The sequence below is a fragment of the Oncorhynchus mykiss genome, chromosome 28 (genome assembly GCF_013265735.2).
Source record: "Oncorhynchus mykiss isolate Arlee chromosome 28, USDA_OmykA_1.1, whole genome shotgun sequence".
Classification (NCBI taxonomy): Eukaryota; Metazoa; Chordata; class Actinopteri; order Salmoniformes; family Salmonidae; genus Oncorhynchus; species Oncorhynchus mykiss.
In genome coordinates, this window is record NC_048592.1 from 37,921,510 (window position 1) to 37,946,272 (window position 24,763).

The window sequence follows — 24,763 nt, forward strand, 5'->3', positions numbered from 1 at the left end:
ACCCTCACCACCCCGAGAACACCTTCACCACAGTGAAGCATGGCTGTGGCAGCATCATGTTGTCGGGATGTTTTTCATTGGCAGGGACTGGGAAACTGGTCAGAATTGAAGGAATGATAGATGGCACTAAATACAGGGAAATTCTTGAAGGAAACCTGTTTGTCTTCCAGAGATTTGAGACTGGAATGTAGGTTCACCTTCCAGCAGGACAATAACCCTTAAGCATACTGCTAAAGCAACACTCGAGTGGTTGAAGGGGAAGCATTTAAATGTCTTGGAATGGCCTAGTCAAAGCTCAGACCTCAATCCATTTGAGAATCTGTGATATGATTTAAAGATTGCTGTACATCAGCGGAACCCATCCATCTTGATGGATCTGGAGCAGTTTGCCTTGAAGAATTGGAATGGCTAGATGTACCAAGCTTATATACCCCAAGCGACTTACAGCTGTAATTGCAGCAAAAGGTGGCTCTACAAAGTATTGACTATGGATGGGAGAATAGTTATGCACGCTCAGGTTTTCAGTTTTTTTTGTCTCATTTCTTGTTTGCTTCACAATAAAACATATTTTGCAACTTGGTAGACATGTTGTGTAAATCAAATGATACAAACCACCCAAAAATCTATTTTAATTCCAGGTTGTAAGGAAACAAAATAGGAAAAATGCCAAGGGGAGTGAATACTTTCGCAAGCCACTGTGTTAGGAAGATGTGCCTAATGTGTCGCACACTCAATGTATGTTTTGACTTCCAAGAATTTCGAAGGTTTGTATCATTCACAACTAAAGTTGCCAAATAACTCTAAATCTAGCAAATAGGACCTGTTTCAAATGATCACTTTTGATCTTGGTTTCTCTGTGGTATAATGATCTTGGTTTTTCTGTGGTATAATGATCTTGGTTTATCTGTGGTGTAAGGATCTTGATTCATCGGTGGTATAAAGATCTTAGTTTATCTGTAGTGTGAGTATCTTGGTTTCTTTTTGGTATAATGATATTGGTTTCTCTGTGGTGTAAGTATCTTGGTTTATCTGTGGTATAAGGATCTTGGTTTATCTGTAGTTTAAGTATCTTAGTTTCTCTGTGGTACAATGATCTTGGTTTATCTGTGGTAAAATGATCTTAGTTTATCTGTAGTGTAAGTATCTTGGTTTCTATGTGGTGTAAGGATCTTGGTTTCTCTGCGGTGTGATGAACTTGGTTTCTCTGCGATGTGATGATCTTGTTTTTTCTGCGGTGTATGGATCTTGGTTTCTCTGCGGTGTAAGGATCTTGGTTTCTCTGCGGTGTAAGGATCTTGGTTTCTCTGCAGTGTGAGGATCTTGGTTTTTCTTTGGTGTAATGATCTTGGTTTCTCTGTGGTATAATGATTTTGGTTTCTCTGGTGTAAGGATCTTGGTTTCTCTGCGGTGTGGTGATCTTGGTTTCTCTGCGATATAATGATCTTGGTTTGTCTGTATTTTAAGTATCTTGGTTTCTCTGCGGTGTGATGACCTTGGTTGTTGCTGTTTTTCCTAACAACACATTTACCATGTTCTTGAGAGGTTATTGTAAAATAAGCAAATCAAACTGCCTTAGACAGACTGTTTGTATGTCTCCGGTGGCAGTGGAACTTGTTATGAGGAGCACAGCCACTACTCACCTCATTATGTTGTGTTGTGTCACCGTGAAATTGAAGAGTTCGATTAGACATCGTTTCTCATTCACCGAGTGGCGGACCAATTTTGTCATTCATTCGGGCCTGGGTTTTACTAATGCAATACATCTCAGACAGACAGACAGACAGACAGACAGACAGACAGACAGACAGACAGACAGACAGACAGACAGACAGACAGACAGACAGACAGACTAATGTAATACATCTCTGGGCAAATTGTTTTTGTCTCACTTCCTCGCAACTATCAAGTCGACCCCGCCAGAGCTTCCTCCTCCCCCTTCCATTTCCCTGAGAAATGTGTGTGTGTATGTGTGTGTGTGTGTGTATATGTGTGTGTTTGTATATATATGTATGTGTGTGTGTATATATATGTATGTGTGTGTGTGTGTGTGTGTGTGTGTGTGTGTGTGTGTGTGTGTGTGTGTGTGTGTGTGTGTGTGTGTGTGTGTGTGTGTGTGTGTGTGTGTGTGTGTGTGTGTATTAGGGACGCATCAGCAGTTAATTCTCCCTGCTCCAAATTTTCAGACTTTGAATTTTCTAAAATTAAATTAGAATTTGCAGGCGGACAGTTCAGGCCCACCCAGCGTCACTACGAGTCACGGTTGTGATTTGTATCAATGACAAGAGACATTATGGAGGGGTGTGCATTGATGTAGGGGTTATGGTATGGTAATGTCCCCCTTTGCCTCCTTCAAGGAGGACCCCCTTTAAAGTGAAAGTTACAGAGAAGGAGGGATCAGACTGGGGGAGATATAAATATGGAAACCAGGAGGTGGGTGTTGGACAGAGGAATAACACATTTGGAATGACAATTTATATATTTTGGTCCATGCAGATAAACTACCCCACATTTCACTCACATTCTATTCTCACTCCAATAGGGAAATGGCAACCAGCATACAGATAAGGTCCTCTGTACAGCTGAGGTCCCCTCCGCATCCCAATAAATAAATACACTTTACCTTCAATTCCCTTCATACTTTTCTACTGCTTCTTTATTTGCTTAAACATAGGCCTTTATTAACTGACAAAACACACTGACTCATCACGCATTGCAGGCTAATAAGCAAGCTAGAACCAAAGGGAGATGCTGGGGTGGGCTGTATCAGCTTATCTGTAGTGTAAGTACCAAGTATCTTGGTTTCTCTGTAGTGTAAGTACCAAGTATATTGGTTTCTCTGTAGTGTAAGTACCAAGTATCTTGGTTTCTCTGTAGTGTAAGTACCAAGTATCTTGGTTTCTCTGTAGTGTAAGTACCAAGTATATTGGTTTCTCTGTAGTGTAAGTACCAAGTATCTTGGTTTGTCTGTAGTGTAAGTACCAAGTATCTTGGTTTCTCTGTAGTGTAAGTACCAAGTATATTGGTTTCTCTGTAGTGTAAGTACCAAGTATCTTGGTTTCTCTGTAGTGTAAGTACCAAGTATCTTAGTTTCTCTGTAGTGTAAGTAAGTTTGTTTCTCTGTAGTGTAAGTACCAAGTATATTGGTTTCTCTGTAGTGTAAGTACCAAGTATCTTAGTTTCTCTGTAGTGTAAGTAAGTTTGTTTCTCTGTAGTGTAAGTAAGTTTGTTTCTCTGTAGTGTAAGTATCTTGGTTTCTCTGTAGTGTAAGTAACTTGGTTTCTCTGTAGTGTAAGTATTTTAATCATCTCTAATGTAGGCTAGATGAATCAGCTATTTTATTTATTTTACTAGGCAAGTCAGTTAAGAACAAATTCTTATTTTCAATGACGGCCTAGGAACAGTGGGTTAACTGCCTGTTCAGGGGCAGAACGACAGATTTGTACCTTGTCAGCTCGGGGGTTTGAACTTGAAACCTTCCGGTTATTAGTCCAACGCTCTAACCACTAGGCTCTAACCACTAGGCTACCCAGCTGCCCAGTTAGCTAGTTAGATATATCAGCTGATCATCTATAATGTAGACTAGATGAATCGGCTAGTTACTGTAGCTAGGATGTGCTGTCAAAACATGCTAACTAGTTTATTTGCTTTATATTTGTTCTGCTACTGAGTCATAGTGTAGTTGCCCCCTTCCCTGTCACTGACCATAAGACAAAACATGCCAGCAACTCCAAATTAACCTACTCGCCGCTTGGCGCCGGTGGGTACGAGTGCAGTACTCACTGCCATGCTCGTGGTGGCAGAAGGGTGATGGAGGGGACTCGTGGTGGCAGAAGGGTGATGGAGGGGACTCCTGATGGAGGGGACTCGTGGTGGTAGAAGGGTGATGGAGGGGACTCCTGATGGAGGGGACTCGTGGTGGTAGAAGGGTGATGGAGGGGACTCCTGATGGAGGGCACTCGTGGTGGTAGAAGGGTGATGGAGGGGACTCGTGGTGGCAGAAGGGTGATGGAGGGGACTCGTGATGGAGGGGACTCGTGGTGGCAGAAGGGTGATGGAGGGGACTCCTGATGGAGGGGACTCGTGGTGGTAGAAGGGTGATGGAGGGGACTCCTGATGGAGGGGACTCGTGGTGGTATAAGGGTGATGGAGGGGACTTGTGATGGAGGGGACTCGTGGTGGAGGGGACTTGTGGTGGCAGAAGGGTGATGGAGGGGACTCGTGGTGGCAGAAGGGTGATGGAGGGGACTCGTGATGGAGGGGACTCGTGGTGGAGGGGACTTGTGGTGGCAGAAGGGTGATGGAGGGGACTCGTGGTGGCAGAAGGGTGATGGAGGGGACTCGTGATGGAGGGGACTCGTGGTGGAGGGGACTTGTGGTGGCAGAAGGGTGATGGAGGGGACTCGTGATGTAGGGGACTCGTGGTGGAGGGGACTCGTGGTGGAGGGGACTCGTGGTGGCAGAAGGGTGATGGAGGTGGCTCGTGGTGGCAGAAGGGTGATGGAGAGGACTCGTGGTGGCAGAAGGGTGATGGAGGAGACTCGTGGTGACAGAAGGGTGATGGAGGGGACTCGTGGTGGCAGAAGGGTGATGGAGGGGACTCGTGATGGAGGGGACTCGTAGTGGAGGGGAATCGTGGTGGCAGAAGGGTGATGGAGGGGACTCGTGGTGGAGGGGACTCGTGGTGGCAGAAGGGTGATGGAGGGGACTCCTGATGGAGGGGACTCGTGGTGGTAGAAGGGTGATGGAGGGGACTCGTGGTGGTAGAAGGGTGATGGAGGGGACTCGTGGTGGAGGGGACTTGTGGTGGCAGAAGGGTGATGGAGGGGACTCGTGGTGGCAGAAGGGTGATGGAGGGGACTCGTGGTGGCAGAAGGGTGATGGAGGGGACTCGTGGTGGAGGGGACTCGTGGTGGTAGAAGGGTGATGGAGGGGACTCGTGGTGGCATAAGGGTGATGGAGGAGACTCGTGGTGGCAGAAGGGTGATGGAGGGGACTCGTGATGGAGGGGACTCGTAGTGGAGGGGACTCGTGGTGGCAGAAGGGTGATGGAGGGGACTCGTGATGGAGGGGACTCGTGGTGGAGGGGACTCGTGGTGGCAGAAGGGTGATGGAGGGGACTCGTGGTGGTAGAAGGGTGATGGAGGGGACTTGTGGTGGCAGAAGGGTGATGGAGGGGACTCGTGGTGGCAGAAGGGTGATGGAGGGGACTCGTGGTGGCAGAAGGGTGATGGAGGGGACTCGTGGTGGAGGGGACTCGTGGTGGTAGAAGGGTGATGGAGGGGACTCGTGGTGGCAGAAGGGTGATGGAGGGGACTCGTGGTGGCATAAGGGTGATGGAGGAGACTCGTGGTGGCAGAAGGGTGATGGAGGGGACATTTTTCAAGATTCAAGAGTAAAAGGGTAAAAGTCTGAGGTAAGTCTTGGTCATAGCTTCCTCTCTGGTACCAAAAGGCCTCTCTCTATCCTTACCCCAATGGGAGTAAAATAACACTTACAGATAAGGCATTAAGTAACAGAACAGCTCAGGTAAAATTTACCCCAATGGGAAAATATCATACGTATTTACTGCATTCGGTACAAAACCGCTCAGGTAAATACTGCATTCGGTACAGAACAGCTCAGGTAAATACTGCATTCGGTACAGAACAGCTCAGGTAAATACTGCATTCGGTACAGAACAGATCAGGTAAATACTGCATTCGGTACAGAACAGCTCAGGTAAATACTGCATTCGGTACAGAACAGATCAGGTAAATACTGCATTCGGTACAGAACAGATCAGGTAAATACTGCATTCGGTACAGAACAGCTCAGGTAAATACTGCATTCGGTATAGAACAGCTCAGGTAAATACTGCATTCGGTACAGAACAGCTCAGGTAAATACTGCATTTGGTACAGAACAGCTCAGGTAAATACTGCATTAGGTACAGAACAGCTCAGGTAAATACTGCATTCGGTACAGAACAGCTCAGGTAAATACTGCATTCGGTACAGAACAGCTCAGGAAAATACTGCATTCGGTACAGAGCAGCTCAGGTAAATACTGCATTCGGTACAGAACAGCTCAGGTAAATACTGCATTCGGTACAGAACAGCTCAGGTAAATACTGCATTCGGTACAGAACAGCTCAGGTAAATACTGCATTCGGTACAGAACAGCTCAGGTAAATACGGCATTCGGTACAGAACAGCTCAGGTAAATACTGCATTCGGTACAGAACAGCTCAGGTAAATACTGCATTCTGTACAGAACAGCTCAGGTAAATACTGCATTCGGTACAGAACAGCTCAGTTAAATACTGCATTCGGTACAGAACAGCTCAGGTAAATACTGCATTCGGTACAGAACAGCTCAGGTAAATACTGCATTCGGTACAGAACAGCTCAGGTAAATACTGCATTCGGTACAGAACAGCTCAGGTGAAGCTTGGCGGGGTATGTCCCACATGGCACCTTATTCCCTACAGTATATCATGCACTGTTCTGCTAGGTCTCGGGTCATAAGGGTCATAAGTAGTGCACTATAAAGGGAATAGGTTGTTATAGGTTGTTATTTGGGAAAAAACCTTGGTCAGTACAGCTGCCTCTGTGTTATCATAAAGAGTGTGTCGATATTTCTGTTTATCTCCTGCCCTCAAGGGAGAGTTTATGTTGATGCGTTTTCCCTCCATCTCTCATTAATTATTTAGGTGGAAAGCAAAAGTCCCTAATGAGTACTAATTAAACATCAGAGAGTGGCACCCGTGTGTGTGTGTGTGTGTGTGTGTGTGTGTGTGTGTGTGTGTGTTTGAAGTTTCAAAGTTTGTGCGTCAATGTGTACTGGTGGATGATCGGCAGAAAACACAACCACATGTGACAACGCATCTGGTAGAAGATAAATGACCGAGTGTTCACACAGAGGTAGATTTGAAGGGTAGTAAACGTGTGTATGTGTGTGGTGTGTTTGTTTGTGTGTGTGGTTGGCGGGGCCAAGTGTTGCAAATAGACAAACTGTTTTCACATGAGTATGTGTGTTACATCTAGAGAGAAATATAAATGTGTATGTAAAAATATTGATGAATACTGTGGAGCAGCAGGGCTAGAGGAACAAGCTCAAGCTGAGCACTGTCCCCTTAACGAGGCTGTGGAGCAACACTCTAATGAACTGCTGTGGAGCAACACTCTAATGAACTGCTGTGGAGCAACACTCTAATGAACTGCTGTGGAGCAGCACTCTAATGGACTGCTGTGGAGCAGCACTCTAATGGACTGCTGTGGAGCAACACTCTAATGGACTGCTGTGGAGCAACACTCTAATGAACTGCTGTGGAGCAGCACTCTAATGGACTGCTGTGGAGCAGCACTCTAATGAACTGCTGTGGAGCAGCACTCTAATGGACTGCTGTGGAGCAGCACTCTAATGGACTGCTGTGGAGCAACACTCTAATGAACTGCTGTGGAGCAGCACTCTAATGGACTGCTGTGGAGCAGCACTCTAATGGACTGCTGTGGAGCAGCACTCTAATGGACTGCTGTGGAGCAGCACTCTAATGGACTGCTGTGGAGCAGCACTCTAATGAACTGCTGTGGAGCAGCACTCTAATGAACTGCTGTGGAGCAGCACTCTAATGGACTGCTGTGGAGCAGCACTCTAATGGACTGCTGTGGAGCAGCACTCTAATGGACTGCTGTGGAGCAGCACTCTAATGAACTGCTGTGGAGCAGCACTCTAATGGACTGCTGTGGAGCAGCACTCTAATGGACTGCTGTGGAGCAACACTCTAATGGACTGCTGTGGAGCAGCACTCTAATGAACTGCTGTGGAGCAGCACTCTAATGGACTGCTGTGGAGCAGCACTCTAATGGACTGCTGTGGAGCAACAATCTAATGAACTGCTGTGGAGCAGCACTCTAATGAACTGCTGTGGAGCAGCACTCTAATGGACTGCTGTGGAGCAGCACTCTAATGGACTGCTGTGGAGCAGCACTCTAATGGACTGCTGTGGAGCAGCACTCTAATGGACTGCTGTGGAGCAGCACTCTAATGGACTGCTGTGGAGCAGCACTCTAATGGACTGCTGTGGAGCAGCACTCTAATGGACTGCTGTGGAGCAGCACTCTAATGGACTGCTGTGGAGCAGCACTCTAATGGACTGCTGTGGAGCAGCACTCTAATGGACTGCTGTGGAGCAGCACTCTAATGGACTGCTGTGGAGCAGCGGGGCCAAGGCAGAACGAGGACTGATATGATTTTCAACGTTTAAACTTTTGTCTAGTCCTGTCGACTTCACGCTTTTGTTCCCTAAGTTTAAAGTCTGAGCCTACTCTAATGAGCTCTGTCCCGAAACAAGGCCAATAATATTGCCCAGTGTGCTTTGCAGTTCATTTGGTCATGTTTTTGTTAGTCCACTAGGGACTGTTCTTCATTGCATTATGTTAGTAACCAATAACCTATACTGTGTGTGTGTGTGTGTGTGTGTGTGTGTGTGTGTGTGTGTGTGTGTGTGTGTGTGTGTGTGTGTGTGTGTGCGTTTCTGTTTGATTATTTAGTTAGTTAGTAAATACATTTTTAAGCCAATTTGTGTATCGCTGATTCGTCACTTAGGTTAGGGTTCATGCAGATTTACGAAGTCAACAAAGTTCAGAATGAGACTGAAACTCTTGAGTTAATTCGGGAGATAGTAACTCATTAAACAAACTTTTCCTGTGGTGCCCCAAATTCCTAATGAATTAATTGTTACATGATTCATTTAATTGAGTAATAATTAAACGTAGTAGGTAATATCAGTCATCACATTAATGCTGGTCACGTCACGACACGGATTACATTTATAAAGTAACCTATCCAACCCTGATGTCAGTCAGAACCGGCACCAGAACCACCCAGTTCCCCTAAACAGGGGACATTTCATCGAAGAGGTTTTAATGTATCCTATGAAGTATGAGACACATACTTTAGCTAGGAGAGAGAGGGAGGGAGAGCAGGGGTGAGAGAGGGGGAGTTACAGACAGACAGACAGAGAGGATTTGAGTAGTGACTCATCCGGAGGAGGGAAGGAGATGGAGGATTAGTCTGTAACCCAAAGAGTTTGAGAAATTAGTTTTTACACCACCAAACATTACCAATAGTTTTTGGTTCACTTCTCTGACCATATACTGTAGTAGAAACACAGTCAGATTAGAGAGAATATTATTATACAGTATATTTGTTTAATTATTTATATATATTTTTTTAACTAGGCAAGTCAGTTAAGAACAAATTATTGTTTTCAATGATGGCCTAGGAACAGTGGGATCACTGCCTTGTTCAGGGGAGAACAACAGATGTCAGCAACCTTGTCAGCTCTTGTATTCGATCTTGCAACCTCTAACCACTAGGTCCAACGCTCTAACCACTAGGTCCAACCACTAACCACTAGGTCCAACGCTCTAACCACTAGGTCCAACGCTCTAACCACTAGGTCCAACGCTCTAACCACTAGGTCCAACCACTAACCACTAGGTCCAATGCTCTAACCACTAGGTCCAACGCTCTAACTACTAGGTCCAACGCTCTAACCACTAGGTCCAACGCTCTAACCACTAGGCTACCTGCCGCCCCATTTCACTGTTGACTTTGCTTTCACAGTAGTCTACTTTTAAAAGGTTATAGATTGAAAACAGCAGAAACTCTGAAGAACTGGGTAAGGACCAGAGTTTAAATAATTCATCCAGACATCTAAATTGATTATGCAAAGAAAAAAAATCGGAATTGAACAGATCCCTGAGGGTGTTTGATTATGGGAGAGAATAGAAGTGAAGCAGATCCCTGAGGATGTACTTGATGTACAGTACCAGTCAAAAGTTTGGACACACCTACTTATTCAAGTACCTTTATTTGTTAAATGTTCCTACAATTAGATGCTTATTTTGACACTAAAGGAGAGGAAGCAGTTGTCATATAATAATTGATAAAATTTGAATACATTTTCTGACTGACGCATGCTACATTTGGATTGGTTTGGAGTCTGTGGACAGATGCAGACTTATCTTAAACATTGGAACCAGTGAGCGATGCAAATTGGTGTATCGTTACATCCCTACTATGTATTTTGACTATCAGTACTGTTGGTGCAAATACAGCTGATTACAGATGTAGGATCTTCATATGTTCAGCCTATCACGTTTCAGGTAAGACCCAGATGCAGACAGTGTCGAAGTAACAAACGTCTATTACTAGAACAGGGGGGCAGGCAAAATGTCAGGTCAAGGGTCAGGCAGAGGTCAGTAATCCAGATCAGAGTCCAAAATGTATAGAACGGCAGGTAGTCTCAGGGTTAGGTCAGGCAGAATGGTCAAAACTGGTAAAACTAGAAAACAGGAACTAGACACAGACAGGAGCACAGGGGAAAACCGCTGGTAGGCTTGACGAACAAAACGAACTGGCAACAGACAAACAGAGAACACAGGTATAAATACACTGGGGATAATGGGGAAGTTGAGCGGCACCTGGAGGGGGGTGGAGACAAGCACGAAAACAGGTGAAACAGAACAGGGTGTGACACACCCTGTTGCAGGAGAACTTCCCTGCAATGCAGGAAATGTAAAACTTGTTGTATATTTGAGGTGTAAAAAAGCTTCTGAAGTTTATAATTTCCACTTTGAAATTAAAATTTTAAATGTATCGACAAAAATGTCCATTTAGTTGTAATCTACGTAATAATTAACTTCCTTTTGCTGAAGGATTATCTTCCTGGTCATACATCTGTAGTTCTCAAATGCACTAACCTGCATTTCACACGTACAAATACTTACTAACCTACTAACTCATCGCCCCATGATGAGCATTGGCCATATACAAATACTCAACTTGCATTATTACTTTGAAAAAAAATACTGACTTTGTCTCTGTCTTCTCAAACTGTTGCTTTTTTTTCACAGATAGATTCTAGCATCCACCTTTGACTGGTTGCTAAATGCTTTTATGAATTATTCAACGTTTATAAATCGTTTAGAGGCAAGAACCATATGGACCCTGTCATATCATGCCCAGCAATTCTGGGAACAAGACGAGCGGAAGCAAACAGGGTTCACCTCCGAAATACTTTCATTAACAGCTTAAATTCCTCCAAACTTCACTCCTTTGTCCCTATCCTTATTCCGAGAGTAACTACTAAGGGCGAGGGTCAAAAGTAGTGTATTTGGGACGCAGCAGCCCTTTTCTGGTCTTACAGTATGTTTTTTGACTCGAGAGCTTTCAACATCTAAATTGAGTACAACACTAGGCTATCCAAAAAAAACATGTTCTCGTGACCCTATAACCTTAGAATACCTACTGTCACAGAAAATATTTGATATTTAACTTACAGTAAGTTAATGAGTATAGTTGTTGTTATGACTATTGAGTTGAGAGCTGTCAGCATTTCAGTAGCAGTACACCTACATCCAAATACTTCAGTTACTGTCCACATCAGCAGCAAACGAGCTAATCTAAGGGTAGAATCTTTCTTCCTTTTGTAGATAGTGTCGTAGCCGTTCTCAGAACAGGATAGACATTCTGAGTTCTGTGATGATAGCTTTGGTAGATGGTGTCGTAGCCGTTCTCACAACAGGATAGACATTCTGAGTTCTGTGATGATAGCTTTGGTAGATAGTGTCGTAGCCGTTCTCACAACAGGATAGACATTCTGAGTTCTGTGATGATAGCTTTGGTAGATGGTGTCGTAGCCGTTCTCAGAACAGGATAGACATTCTGAGTTCTGTGATGATAGCTTTGGTAGATAGTGTCGTAGCCGTTCTCAGAACAGGATAGACATTCTGAGTTCTGTGATGATAGCTTTGGTAGATAGTGTCGTAGCCGTTCTCACAACAGGATAGATATTCTGAGTTCTGTGATGATAGCTTTGGTAGATAGTGTCGTAGCCGTTCTCAGAACAGGATAGACATTCTGAGTTCTGTGATGATAGCTTTGGTAGATAGTGTCGTAGCCGTTCTCACAACAGGATAGACATTCTGAGTTCTGTGATGATAGCTTTGGTAGATAGTGACGTAGCCGTTCTCAGAACAGGATAGACATTCTGAGTTATGTGATGATAGCTTTGGTAGATAGTGTCGTAGCCGTTCTCACAACAGGATAGACATTCTGAGTTCTGTGATGATAGCTTTGGTAGATAGTGTCGTAGCCGTTCTCAGAACAGGATAGACATTCTGAGTTCTGTGATGATAGCTTTGGTAGATAGTGTCATAGCCGTTCTCAGAACAGAATAGACATTCTGAGTTCTGTGATGATAGCTTTGGTAGATAGTGTCGTAGCCGTTCTCAGAACAGGATAGACATTCTGAGTTCTGTGATGATAGCTTTGGTAGATAGTGACGTAGCCGTTCTAAGAACAGGATAGACATTCTGAGTTCTGTGATGATAGCTTTGGTAGATAGTGTCGTAGCCGTTCTCACAACAGGATAGACATTCTGAGTTCTGTGATGATAGCTTTGGTAGATAGTGTCGTAGCCGTTCTCAGAACAGGATAGACATTCTGAGTTCTGTGGCGATAGCTTTGGTAGATAGTGTCATAGCCGTTCTCAGAACAGAATAGACATTCTGAGTTCTGTGATGATAGCTTTGGTAGATAGTGTCGTAGCCGTTCTCAGAACAGGATAGACATTCTGAGTTCTGTGATGATAGCTTTGGTAGATAGTGTCGTAGCCGTTCTAAGAACAGGATAGACATTCTGAGTTCTGTGATGATAGCTTTGGTAGATAGTGTCGTAGCCGTTCTCACAACAGGATAGACATTCTGAGTTCTGTGATGATAGCTTTGGTAGATAGTGTCGTAGCCGTTCTCACAACAGGATAGACATTCTGAGTTCTGTGATGATAGCTTTGGTAGATAGTGTCGTAGCTGTTCTCAGAACAGGATAGACATTCTGAGTTCTGTGATGATAGCTTTGGTAGATAGTGTCGTAGCTGTTCTCAGAACAGGATAGACATTCTGAGTTCTGTGACGATAGCTTTTTCTCCCGTCAGTATGTAGCAGAGACCTGGAGAAAATTGGATTTGTTTTCAAATTCTTTTTGGATCTGTGTAATCTGAGGGAAATATGTCTCTCTAATAGGGTCATACATTGGGCAGGAGGTTAGGAAGTGCATCTCAGTTTCCACCTCATGTTCTTCTCTTGAGAGCCATGTCTGCCTACGGCGGCCTTTCTCAATAGCAAGGCTATGCTCACGGAGTCTGTACATAGTCAAAGCTTTCCTTAATAAGTTTGGGTCTGTCCGTCCGTCCGTCTCTCTCACTCTCACTCTCTCTGTCTCTCTCTCTCTCTCTCTCTCATATATACTCAAGGGCTAGGAAAAATATAAATATTTTTCCTCCCATCGCACCTTAACTGAGCTATCTAATGAGAGGCAGAACTCTCTGCTGGAGATGGGCCTGGGAAGCAGGGTAGTAGAGTCTGCAATGTAAAACCCAGCAGTGTTTGTTTACCAAACTGGTGTAAATACGACTGGAGAATGTATGAGTTTCCGAATATGAATATTAGTGTCTTAGAAGGGGATGCTCGAATATGAGGATCACATGGGCTCGTCAGACGTTCTAAGGATATGACCTAAGCTCACAGATGACACAAATGATGGAAATATAAATGTAGATTTAATATCAATCACCTGTTCTCTTTTTTGACAAAAAAAAACTCTTCAGGAAGGAACTTGTGCTGTAAAACATCACTCACCTTGGAAACAGTTGGGTTGAACACTCTGATATTAAGAGTGAAATAAGGTTGCAACCACGTAGATAGAAAACTAGACACTCTTCATTAGTTACAGCAACCCAACAGCCCTGTGGAGTTACATCAACCCAACAGCCCTGTGGAGTTACATCAACCCAACAGCCCTGTGGAGTTACATCAACCCAACAGCTCTGTGGAGTTACATCCACCCAGCAGCTCTGTGGAGTTACATCAACCCAACAGCCCTGTGGAGTTACATCAACCCAACAGCCCTGTGGAGTTACATCAACCCAACAGCTCTGTGGAGTTACATCCACCCAGCAGCTCTGTGGAGTTACATCAACCCAACAGCCCTGTGGAGTTACATCAACCCAACAGCCCTGTGGAGTTACATCAACCCAACAGCCCTGTGGAGTTACATTAACCCAACAGCCCTGTGGAGTTACATCAACCCAACAGTCCTGTGGAGTTACAGCAACCCTAAAATACCTTACAGTCTAGTTACTCTGCTATACTAATATGTTCAACTAGTTCCTCTCTGCCTCAGTGATGTCTCTGTCCCCTCAGTGATGTCTGTCCCCTCAGTGATGTCTCTGTCCCCTTAGTGATGTCTCTGTCCCCTCAGTGATGTCTCTGTCCCCTCAGTGATGTCTCTGTCCCCTCAGTGATGTCTCTGTCCCCTCAGTGATGTCTCTGTCCCTCAGTGATGTCTCTGTCCCCTCAGTGACGTCTCTGTCCTCTCGAGTGACGTGTCTGTCCCCTCAGTCAGCAGCATACCACCCTGCATCCCACTGCAAGTTTGCCACTGAAGCTAAGCAGGGTTGGTCTTGGTCAGTAGGAGGCACTCTTTCCTCTGGTCTAAAAAAAATATCCCAATGCCCCAGGGCAGTGATTGGGGACATTGCACTGTGTAGGGTTCTGTCTTTCAGATGGGATGTAAAATGAGTGTCCTGACTCTCTGTGGTCACTAAAGATCCCAAGGCACTTATCGTAAGAGTAGGGGTGTTAACCCAGGTGTCCTGGCTAAATTCCCAATCTGGCCCTCATACCATCACGGTCAGCTAGTCATCCCAAGTTTACAATTGGCTCATTCCTCCCCCCATCCTCTACCCTGTAACTATTCCTTAGGTCGTTAATGTAAATGAGAATGTGTTCGCAGTCAACTTACCTGGTAAAATAACGGTAAAATAAAAATATTTCTGCCCCCTCAGTGAAGTGTCAGTCCCCTCAGTGATGTGTCAGTCCCCTCAGTGAAGTGTCAGTCCCCTCAGTGATGTGTCAGTCCACTCAGTGAAGTATCAGTCCACTCTGTGAAGTGTCAGTCTCCTCAGTGATGTCTCAGTCCACTCAGTGAAGTGTCAGTCCCCTCAGTGATGTGTCAGTCCCCTCAGTGATGTGTCAGTCCCCTCAGTGATGTGTCAGTCCCCTCAGTGGTGCGTCAGTCCCCTCAGTGGTGCGTCAGTCCCCTCAGTGATGTGTCAGTCCACTCAGTGAAGTATCAGTCCACTCTGTGAAGTGTCAGTCTCCTCAGTGATGTCTCAGTCCACTCAGTGAAGTGTCAGTCCCCTCAGTGATGTGTCAGTCCCCTCAGTGATGTGTCAGTCCCCTCAGTGATGTGTCAGTCCCCTCAGTGGTGCGTCAGTCCCCTCAGTGGTGCGTCAGTCCCCTCAGTGGTGTGTCAGTCCCCTCAGTGGTGCGTCAGTCCCCTCAGTGGTGCGTCAGTCCCCTCAGTGATGTGTCAGTCCTCTCAGTGAAGTGTCAGTCCCCTCAGTGATGTGTCAGTCCACTCAGTGATGTGTCAGTCCACTCAGTGAAGTGTCAGTCCCCTCAGTAGTGCGTCAGTCCCCTCAGTGGTACGTCAGTCCCCTCAGTGGTGTGTCAGTCCCCTCAGTGGTGCGTCAGTCCCCTCAGTGGTGTGTCAGTCCCCTCAGTGATGTGTCAGTCCACTCAGTGATGTGTCAGTCCCCTCAGTGGTGCGTCAGTCCCCTCAGTGGTGCGTCAGTCCCCTCAGTGGTGCGTCAGTCCCCTCAGTGGTGCGTCAGTCCCCTCAGTGATGTGTCAGTCCTCTCAGTGAAGTGTCAGTCCCCTCAGTGATGTGTCAGTCCACTCAGTGATGTGTCAGTCCACTCAGTGAAGTGTCAGTCCCCTCAGTGATGTGTCAGTCCACTCAGTGAAGTGTCAGTCCCCTCAGTGATGCGTCAGTCCCCTCAGTGGTGCGTCATTCCCCTCAGTGATGTGTCAGTCCCCTCAGTGAAGTGTCAGTCCCCTCAGTGATGTGTCAGTCCCCTCAGTGATGTGTCAGTCCACTCAGGGATGTGTCAGTCCCCTCAGTGATGTGTCAGTCCCCTCAGTGATGTGTCAGTCCCCTCAGGGATGTGTCAGTCCCCTCAGGGATGTGCCAGTCCCCTCAGTGATGTGTCATTCCCCTCATTGATGTGCCAGTCCCTTCAGTGATGTGTCATTCCCCTCAGTGAAGTGTCAGTCCACTCAGTGAAGTGTCAGTCCCCTCAGTGAAGTGTCAGTCCCCTCCTGGTTTTTAGATAATCACTGAGGCAACAGTACAACACCCTATAATACCTTATTTTTGTTCTGTCTGCTAAAGTAATGTTGAAGTAGAGAGGATGAGTGCTTTAGTACCGTTTAAGTAGAGAGGTGTAATGTTGAAGTAGAGACATGTAATGTTGAAGTAGAGAGGATGAATGCTTTAGTACTGTTGAAGTAGAGAGGTGTAATGTTGAAGTAGAGAGGAGAAATGCTCCAGTAATGTTGAAGTAGAGAGTAGTAAGGTTGAAGTAGCGAGGAGTACTGTTGAAGTAGAGAGGGGGAATGTTGAAGTAGAGACGAGTAATGTTGAAGTAGAGAGTAGGAATGTTGAAGTAGAGAGGAGGAATGTTGAAGTAGAGGAGGAATGTTGAAGTAGAGGAGGAATGTTGAAGTAGAGAGGAGGAATGTTGAAGTAGAGAGGAGGAATGCTCCAGTAATGCTGAAGTAGAGGATGAATGCTCCAGTAATGTTGAAGTAGAGAGGATGAATGCTCCAGTAATGTTGAAGTAGAGAGGATGAATGCTCCAGTAATGTTGAAGTAGAGAGGATGAATGCTCCAGTAATATTGAAGTAGAGAGGATGAATGCTCCAGTTTATGTTGAAGTAGAGAAGAGGAATGTTGAAGTAGAGAGGATGAATGCTCAAATACTGTTATCTCCTATAGGTTCTCTGAGAGGAGTTATGTCCCCAGTGGTAACTATTTACTAAGCAGACAACATTCTTAATGACCAGACTCGTCTCCTCCCAATTACCTAACATTCTAATTGTTCTAATCTCCCATTCTAAGCCGACTGACGGAATTCTAATTTGGAAACAAACTGTTCCAACTCACCCAGGCCCAATCAGACGAGTCATTACTGAGCCTAGTTATCCTCATATAAACCAACTATACATACACACACATTCACACACACACACACACACACCGGTCTCATTCAGTGAACAGCTGTGGAGTGTGTTTATGATCCACAGGTGGTTCATTAAGCATCTATGGGGCTATTAAATAATATATCTGTTATATTTCATCATCTCTCTAAACCGTTGGGAATCTCCTGATGGGGGGTGGATGTCAAATTTAAATTTAAAGATGGATGTCAAATTTAAACCTGGCCTTAGTTCTAAATGGCACTCTATTCCCTATATAGCACACTACGTAGTGAATATGGTGAAATTTGGGACGTACACCTGTTAATTACAGGGGTCATAGCCATGTGTCCAGGCCCCGTCCTAGTCATTATTAGAATGCGTCAGAGCATTCAGCTCATACAAAATGAATCAAAACTAATATGATTTTAAAAAGAGAGGTTGAGGCGAAGCGTTAAGGGGTTTACTCTGCCCAAAATCTGTCCGCGAAAATAAAAGTGAGGAATTTTTTGAACGGAGGTCAATGAGAGTGTCGAATTTGGTCAACAAAAATGTTTGTTTTTTTATTGCTAATTTGCTATGTGAGGCTAATTTAATGGAATATAAGTTTCATAATGGTTAGGTTGTTGCAAATGCACTGATATAAGTGGACACACATGGTATTTTCGTCAACTTTGAAAATACTACTTTATATCAGAGTTGCCCACGCGGATCAGGCCTCTCATTGTTTAGAATGGTCCCACCTGATCTAGACATCTCCCGTATCGCCTTCCATCTTTGACGAAATGTCTATTGTTAGAGTGGTCACTCGACTATCTTGTCAATATAATAGATCATCTTAGATTTTTATTTTAATATTAAAGGGATCATTCGGGAATTTTGGCAATGAGGCCCTGTATCTACTTCCCCAGAGTGAGATCAACTTGTGGATACCATTTTTATGTCTCTGTGTCCAGTATGAAGGAAGTTAGAGGTAGTTTTGCGAGCCAATGCTAACAAGTGTTAGCACAAAGGTATCTGCTAGCATGCTAGAGAGATATAACACATCTGTAAAGGGAAATCAAGACTAAATAAAGATAAAAGCAACTCTCTCACCTTCCCTGCACCTTGATGTCAGAGATGGCGTAGAAGTATCGGGACAAGTTGTTTTCATCCACCATGGTGGACCCGGTGGCCGGTTTCAGCAGCCGTATCCTCAGGTCCGTCACAGTGAAGAAGTCCCGTAGGTTCCTGGTGGTGTCCAGTTGACCGTAGAGCGACGCCATGTTGTACAGCTGCAGCCCGGCGAACAGCGCAAACCGGTCCTTGATCTCGAAGCGGACTGTTTTATCGTACTTCCACACGTAGCCACGGGAGTAGTCCTCGGTACAGATGATGTCGAGGAGGGTTCGCTGGGTCAGCTCGTTGACCGTCTTGGGGTCCATGGTAAATGCGTCGAGGCAGTCGGTAGCGTAAAACTGGTAAGGGGTCCATGTTTTACCGTAGTCTAGCGATTTCTCCAGAAGCATCTGCTCAGGGCGGCCGGACTCGAAGGTGAGGACGATGTCGTCCGTCAGCTCGATAGTTTTGTTCCAGGACAGCGTGATGTTGACCTCCAGGGGTTTGGGGTACTTCTTCCAGGAACTGGACTGCCAGAAGGTTGTTGGGTTGCGGCCCTCGAAATCGAACATGAGCTCCGAAGGGTGGGCTAGTTCATCTGTGGAGGCGTCACACTCGTTGTTGCACATGTAAGGGTTTTCCTGTGGAGTGGGGGGAGGGGGGATAGAGGCAGAGAACACAGGTTGAAACCTTAGACATTACCCGGTATCAACATGTCTGCAATCTATTCTGGACTGACAGGAACTCACTCATTTAGGCACTCATTCACACACACTTTAATCATCAAACATCTGTACACTAGTGATGTCACCTACTGCTGGTGGAGGAGTGGAACTACACCATATTTCAACCCTGGTCCTTACGCAGTAAAATACTGTCCTGTATATTCAATCCACCACTGTCCTCTACTTAGTAATATACTGTCCTGTATTCAACCCACCACTGTCCTCTACTTAGTAATATACTGTCCTGTATTCAATCCACCACTGTCCTCTACTTGGTAATATACTGTCCTGTATTCAACCCACCACTGTCCTCTACTTAGTAATATACTGTCCTGTATTCAACCCACCACTGTCCTCTACTTAGTAATATACTGTCCTGTATATTCAATCCACCACTGTCCTCTACTTAGTAATATACTGTCCTGTATTCAACCCACCACTGTCCTCTACTTAGTAATATACTGTCCTGTATTCAACCCACCACTGTCCTCTACTTAGTAATATACTGTCCTGTATTCAATCCACCACTGTCCTCTACTTAGTAATATACTGTCCTGTATTCAATCCACCACTGTCCTCTATTTAGTAATATACTGTCCTGTATTCAATCCACCACTCTGGTAGGTCTCTAGTTGACTCTACCACCCAAATTGCCTGTGTGATTTATATTCCTGCTGATCCTCTAGTGTAGATGGGAGAAGAATCCTCAATGACTGTCTCTTATGAAACACTGCTGCGAAATATACATATATTTGCCTACTCAACCGAGGCCAAGCACGACTTTGTGTGTGTGTGTGTGTGTGTGTGTGTGTGTGTGTGTGTATGTGTGTGTGTGTGTGTGTGTGTGTGTGTGTGTGTGTGTGTGTGCTACCTGTGTGTGCGTGTGTGTGTGTGTGTGTGTGTGTGTGTGTGTGTGTGTATGTAATGTGTGTGTATGTGTGTGTGTGTGTGTGCATGAAAGAGTGTTTTAAACACACTCATATTGACATTCATCTCACCTCTACTCTATACAACATTGAGGCCAGCTGCAGATGAGATTTTGATCAGCTATAAACGTCTAGCAAAGCCTGTCATCATTTCAAAATGCTAATGCTGGCTATTTAAAAAAAACGTTAAACAGTATTTCCCATTCTTCTTGTGGCAGTATGATTATGAAGTTATGATAAATCCAACACATTTCAAACCATGTTTAACAAGAGGCATGTTCACTACATCACAGAACACTGATAAAAGCTGCACTAATATTGAACTCATCGAGCACAAATACAGGTCTGACTGCCAGTTCATTCACAATGTAGGACTCGGCATCTTGTATTTCAAATGGTTGTGTTTGGACTTGAGTCCATTTGATGCTTTGCAAGATGAGAGAGGCAAGATTCTACTAGAAAGGATCCTATCTAGCCAGTCAGTTAGTCATTTATATATCGGCAGGCCTCGCCTGTGTTTCATCAGGAACATGTCACCAGGCCTCTGCTCCTACTGATGTTAGATAAGGATAAGGACTTACATGATAAGGCAGAAAATGTCTGAGGTGTCCTGGGTTAGCAGGGTTGGCTGACTGAGGTAAGTGGTTTTGTTTCCATGACTGCCACCTAATAGGTGTTGGGTGATACAATTCTTAATCAAATCAAATTTATTTATGAAGCCCTTCTTACATCAGCTGATATCTCAAAGTGCTGTACAGAAACCCAGCCTAAAACACCAAACAGAAAGCAATGCAGGTGTACTAGCACGGTGGCTAGGAAAAACTCCCTAGAAAGGCCAGAACCTAGGAAGAAACCTAGAGAGGAATCAGGCTCTGAGGGGTGGCCAGTCCTCTTCTGGCTGTGCCGGGTGGAGATTATAACAGAACTTGGCCAAGATGTTCAAATGTTCATAGATGACAAGCAGGGTCAAATAATAATAATCACTGTGGTTGTCGAGGGTGCAACAGGTCAGCACCTCAGGAGTAAATGTCAGTTGGCTTTTCACAGCCGATCATTCAGAGTATCTCTTATTCTTACTAGAGAGAGTTACAGTATGTTGAGACATGAGGGAGCGATGGAAGGAAGGGACTGGTGGCAGGAGAGGAAAGAGAGATAATAAAAAACAAGTTATGTTGAACCAGGGGGGCAGAGACAGTCAGACGAGGGAGGGAATGTGACAGAGAGTAGATATATGAGAGACAGTCAGAGGAGGGAGGGAATGTGACAGAGAGTAGATATATGAGAGACAGTCAGAGGAGGGAGGGAACGTGACAGAGAGTAGATATATGAGAGACAGTCAGAGGAGGGAGGGAATGTGACAGAGTAGATATATGAGAGACAGTCAGAGGGATGTGAGAGACAGTAGAGAGACAGTCAGATGGATGTGATAGACAGTAGAGAGACAGTCAGAGGAGGGAGGGAATGTGACAGAGAGTAGATATATGGTGGGAGAGAGACAGTCAGAGGGATGTGAGACAGTAGAGAGACAGCCAGAGGGATGTGAGAGACAGTCAGAGGGATGTGAGAGACAGTCAGAGGGATGTGAGACAGGAGAGAGACAGTCAGAGGGATGTCAGAGACAGTAGAGAGACAGTCAGAGGGATGTGAGAGACAGGGAGGTCGCGGGGAAAGAATGGATATAATATTGTACACTGTAGGTAGTTGTTGGTGGTTCAGAAACAGTATTTTTATTTTTTATTATTTAACTAGGCAAGTCAGTTAAGAACAAATTCTTAAATACAATGACGGCCTACCAGGGAACAGTGGCTTGTGCCTTGTTCAGAGGCAGAATGACAGATTTTTTAACTTGTCAGCTCAGGGATTTGGTCGAGCATCCTTTTGGATTCTGACCCAACACACTAACCACTAGGCTACAAACAGTAATAGGTAGGTTGTTGATGGTTTAGGGACAAAAACAGGTAGGTAGTTGTAGGTTCAGGGACAGTAATGGGTAGGTAGTCGTTGGTTCAGGGACAGTAATGGGAAAGTAGTTGTTGGTTTAGGGACAGTAATAGGGAGGTAGTTGTTGGTAGGTAGTTGTTGGTTCAGAAACAGTAACCGGTAGGTAGTTGTTGGTAGGTAGTTGTTGGTTCAGAAACAGTAACCGGTAGGTAGTTGTTGGTAGGTAGTTGTTGGTTCAGGGACAGTAACAGGTTGGTAGTTGTTGGTAGGTAGTTGTTGGTTCAGGGACAGTAATAGGTAGGTAGTTGTTGGTAGGCAGTTGTTGGTTCAGGGACAGTAATAGGTTGGTAGTTGTTGGTAGGTGTTGTTGATTCAGGGACAGTAATAGGTAGGCAGTTGTTGGTTCAGGGACAGTAACAGGTTGGTAGTTGTTGGTAGGTAGTTGTTGGTTCAGGCACAGTAACAGGTTGGTAGTTGTTGGTAGGTGTTGTTGATTCAGGGCGCTGCAGAGCCATGATGTAGTAATCAACTACGCAAAAGCGAAAAACCTGCCTTTGGGCAGTGCTTTGGTGGTGTGTCAATGCTGTGGTGATGATGAAACCGACTCCACACCACCCCCGCGTGACATCGCTCCGCCATTGCCTTCGAACCATCACTACTTCGAAGAGAACGTGTGTCTTGACAGGCCGATGGCATTTGTAGATGGCTATTCTTACCGCCATCTAGACCACTTGCAAGCTGGGGTGGGATTGGTATGGCACAACGACATTTCGTGCAAACCACTTCAATTTCAGCTTGGCAACAAGACCAGAACAACAAGACCAGACAGTTTGCAGAAGTGGCTGGCGAGCTGATCACCCTGCAAATGGCGGTGAAACACCAATCGTCAGAACTGGAGATCCACCACCAACTCAAACTATGCGAGACTCACCTTCTTATGCCACTTGCCGTTTTGGAAGCAAAAGCACATGACTACTTCAAGTGGTAAAGAGGTGAAAACAAAGAGCTTATTCTAGCTTGTGATTAACCTCACCACCGAACACGACATACTGGAAGAAATTGGAATTGGAAGAAAGTCAAGGGACACTCCAAATCACCTGGTCGTGACAAACTTGGCAATGACCATGCCGACAGCATGGCGAAATCCAGTGCAATTTACAGCAGCACTACAGGAAAGGTCTTCGCACGAACATCATGTGTTGCTAACACATTCATTCACGAATGGCATCCTGGTAGCAATGCAACACCAAGATGAGTCCCTCGCCACTGTGAGAACTGGCCACCCAGTGTCAGAACTGGCTTTCGCTGTACGCAACTAAACAGTAACTCACACTTGTAGATGACCTACAGGTGTATATTTCAGAAACCGACATTGCTCGAAGGTGGTGGTTCCTAAAACACAGAGGGGGATAATGATAGCCCATGCCCACGACGAGCCATGTGGAGCCCATAGGGGGGTCAAGGCTACATGCAAAACATTGCGACAGGTGGCCTACTGGCCTCACATAGAACAAGACGTGGCACAATACGTGAGGGGGTGTCTAGTTTGCTGCCAGTTTCAACCCTCCAAGCCACGTCACAGAGCAACCCTGCAATGCAAGGGTGTCTCTTACCCCTGGAGCTTGATCCAGATTGAGGCACAGTGACTTGCGTATTCACAAAGCGGGTGGAGTGCCTGCCGGCGACCAATGGCACAGCGGAAACCACGGCCGTTCTTTTGCTAAACCACATTTTCAGTCGTTTCGGACTGCCAGCAGAAACCGTGGACAGCGACAGAGATCTAACTTTTCGGCAGCTGTAATGACCGAACTGTGGAGGCTTCTGGGAGTCAAAGCTAAACTCCACATCGCATACCACCCTAGGAGCTCGTGGAGGGTAGAAAGGAGCAACCAAACAATCGTCAGAATCTTGAGGAAATATGTGGCAGCCAACCACAAAGATTGGGACCTCAAACTCCCATTGGTAATAATGGCGATCAGAGCAACACGCAACAGGTCTACGGGAATAACACCCTTCGAGATGATGACGGGCTGGCAAATGACACTTCCACTGCATCTCCTGTACCAACCGGGAGATGTCGCCGCCACCGCCTACACGGCTCATCAATACGTGACAGACTTGCGTAACCATCTCCAGAATACCTTTGCATATGCTCAAGGACAGTTGGAATGAAGTGCAGAAGGTGAAAAGATCTATTACGACATAAAAGCCTCACACCAGGTGTGGATAAGGTGGATAAGGTGTGGTACTACATATACATCAAACCCGCAGGCGTCGCAACAAAGGTCCTGCCCCACTGGACGGGGCCACACGAGATTGTGGTGAAGCTGTCACCTGTAGCTTACCAGATCAGAATCAGCAAAGTTTGACAAAACGCCACATTAAAGTGGGTCGACCGGAACCAAATGAAGTTGTACACTCCCCCTGTGGGATTTAGAAGGGGTGCTAGCCAGCACCGAATAGATAAAAAGCTAGCAAAGTCAGAGGTAGTAAGAAAATCCTTAAGTACCCTGGATCCCTTCCAGGAGATCAGTACGTTGCACCTAAAACCTAACATTTATTCTCTTCCCAGCTACCAGATATACATCTTTATATCACTATTTATATCGTCCTGCGTCCTACTGTTTCAAAATAATAAAAACAGAAAAATAGTTGTCAAAACAATTTTGTTTACAAAAACAAATAACTGAAATAATCCAACAATCTCTGATTATGCGTTTCTGTAGGATGGAGTTCCTTTGACTGATCCTGACTCTCTGCGCCCTGGTCAAAACCAACCAAGCAGACGTAATCACGAACGGACCCTCTACGGGAATCGTTCTCCGCGACTCCTCATAATTAACTGCAGAGTACACACGCAGAGTGTGTATGTCCGCCTAGATGCAGAGAATGTGTACCGCCAACACATTCCACCTGCGGCACATTTGAGTTAGGCCGGGCCTGACTGGACCAGCCAGGCAATTAGGCACGCCCAGCTAGACAC

At 45.4% G+C, this 24,763-nt stretch overlaps 1 protein-coding gene across 2 annotated transcripts in view; it reads right to left on the reverse strand.

The window, feature by feature from the left end:
- Positions 1–24,763, reverse strand: part of LOC110509127 (netrin-G1-like) — a 229,853-nt gene that overhangs the window by 155,140 nt on the left and 49,950 nt on the right. For both annotated transcript variants that reach the window (XM_036966775.1, XM_036966776.1), the window contains exon 3: positions 18,186–18,829. In XM_036966775.1, the coding sequence (XP_036822670.1) occupies positions 18,186–18,829 (644 nt within the window). The remainder of the gene's footprint in view (positions 1–18,185; positions 18,830–24,763) is intronic.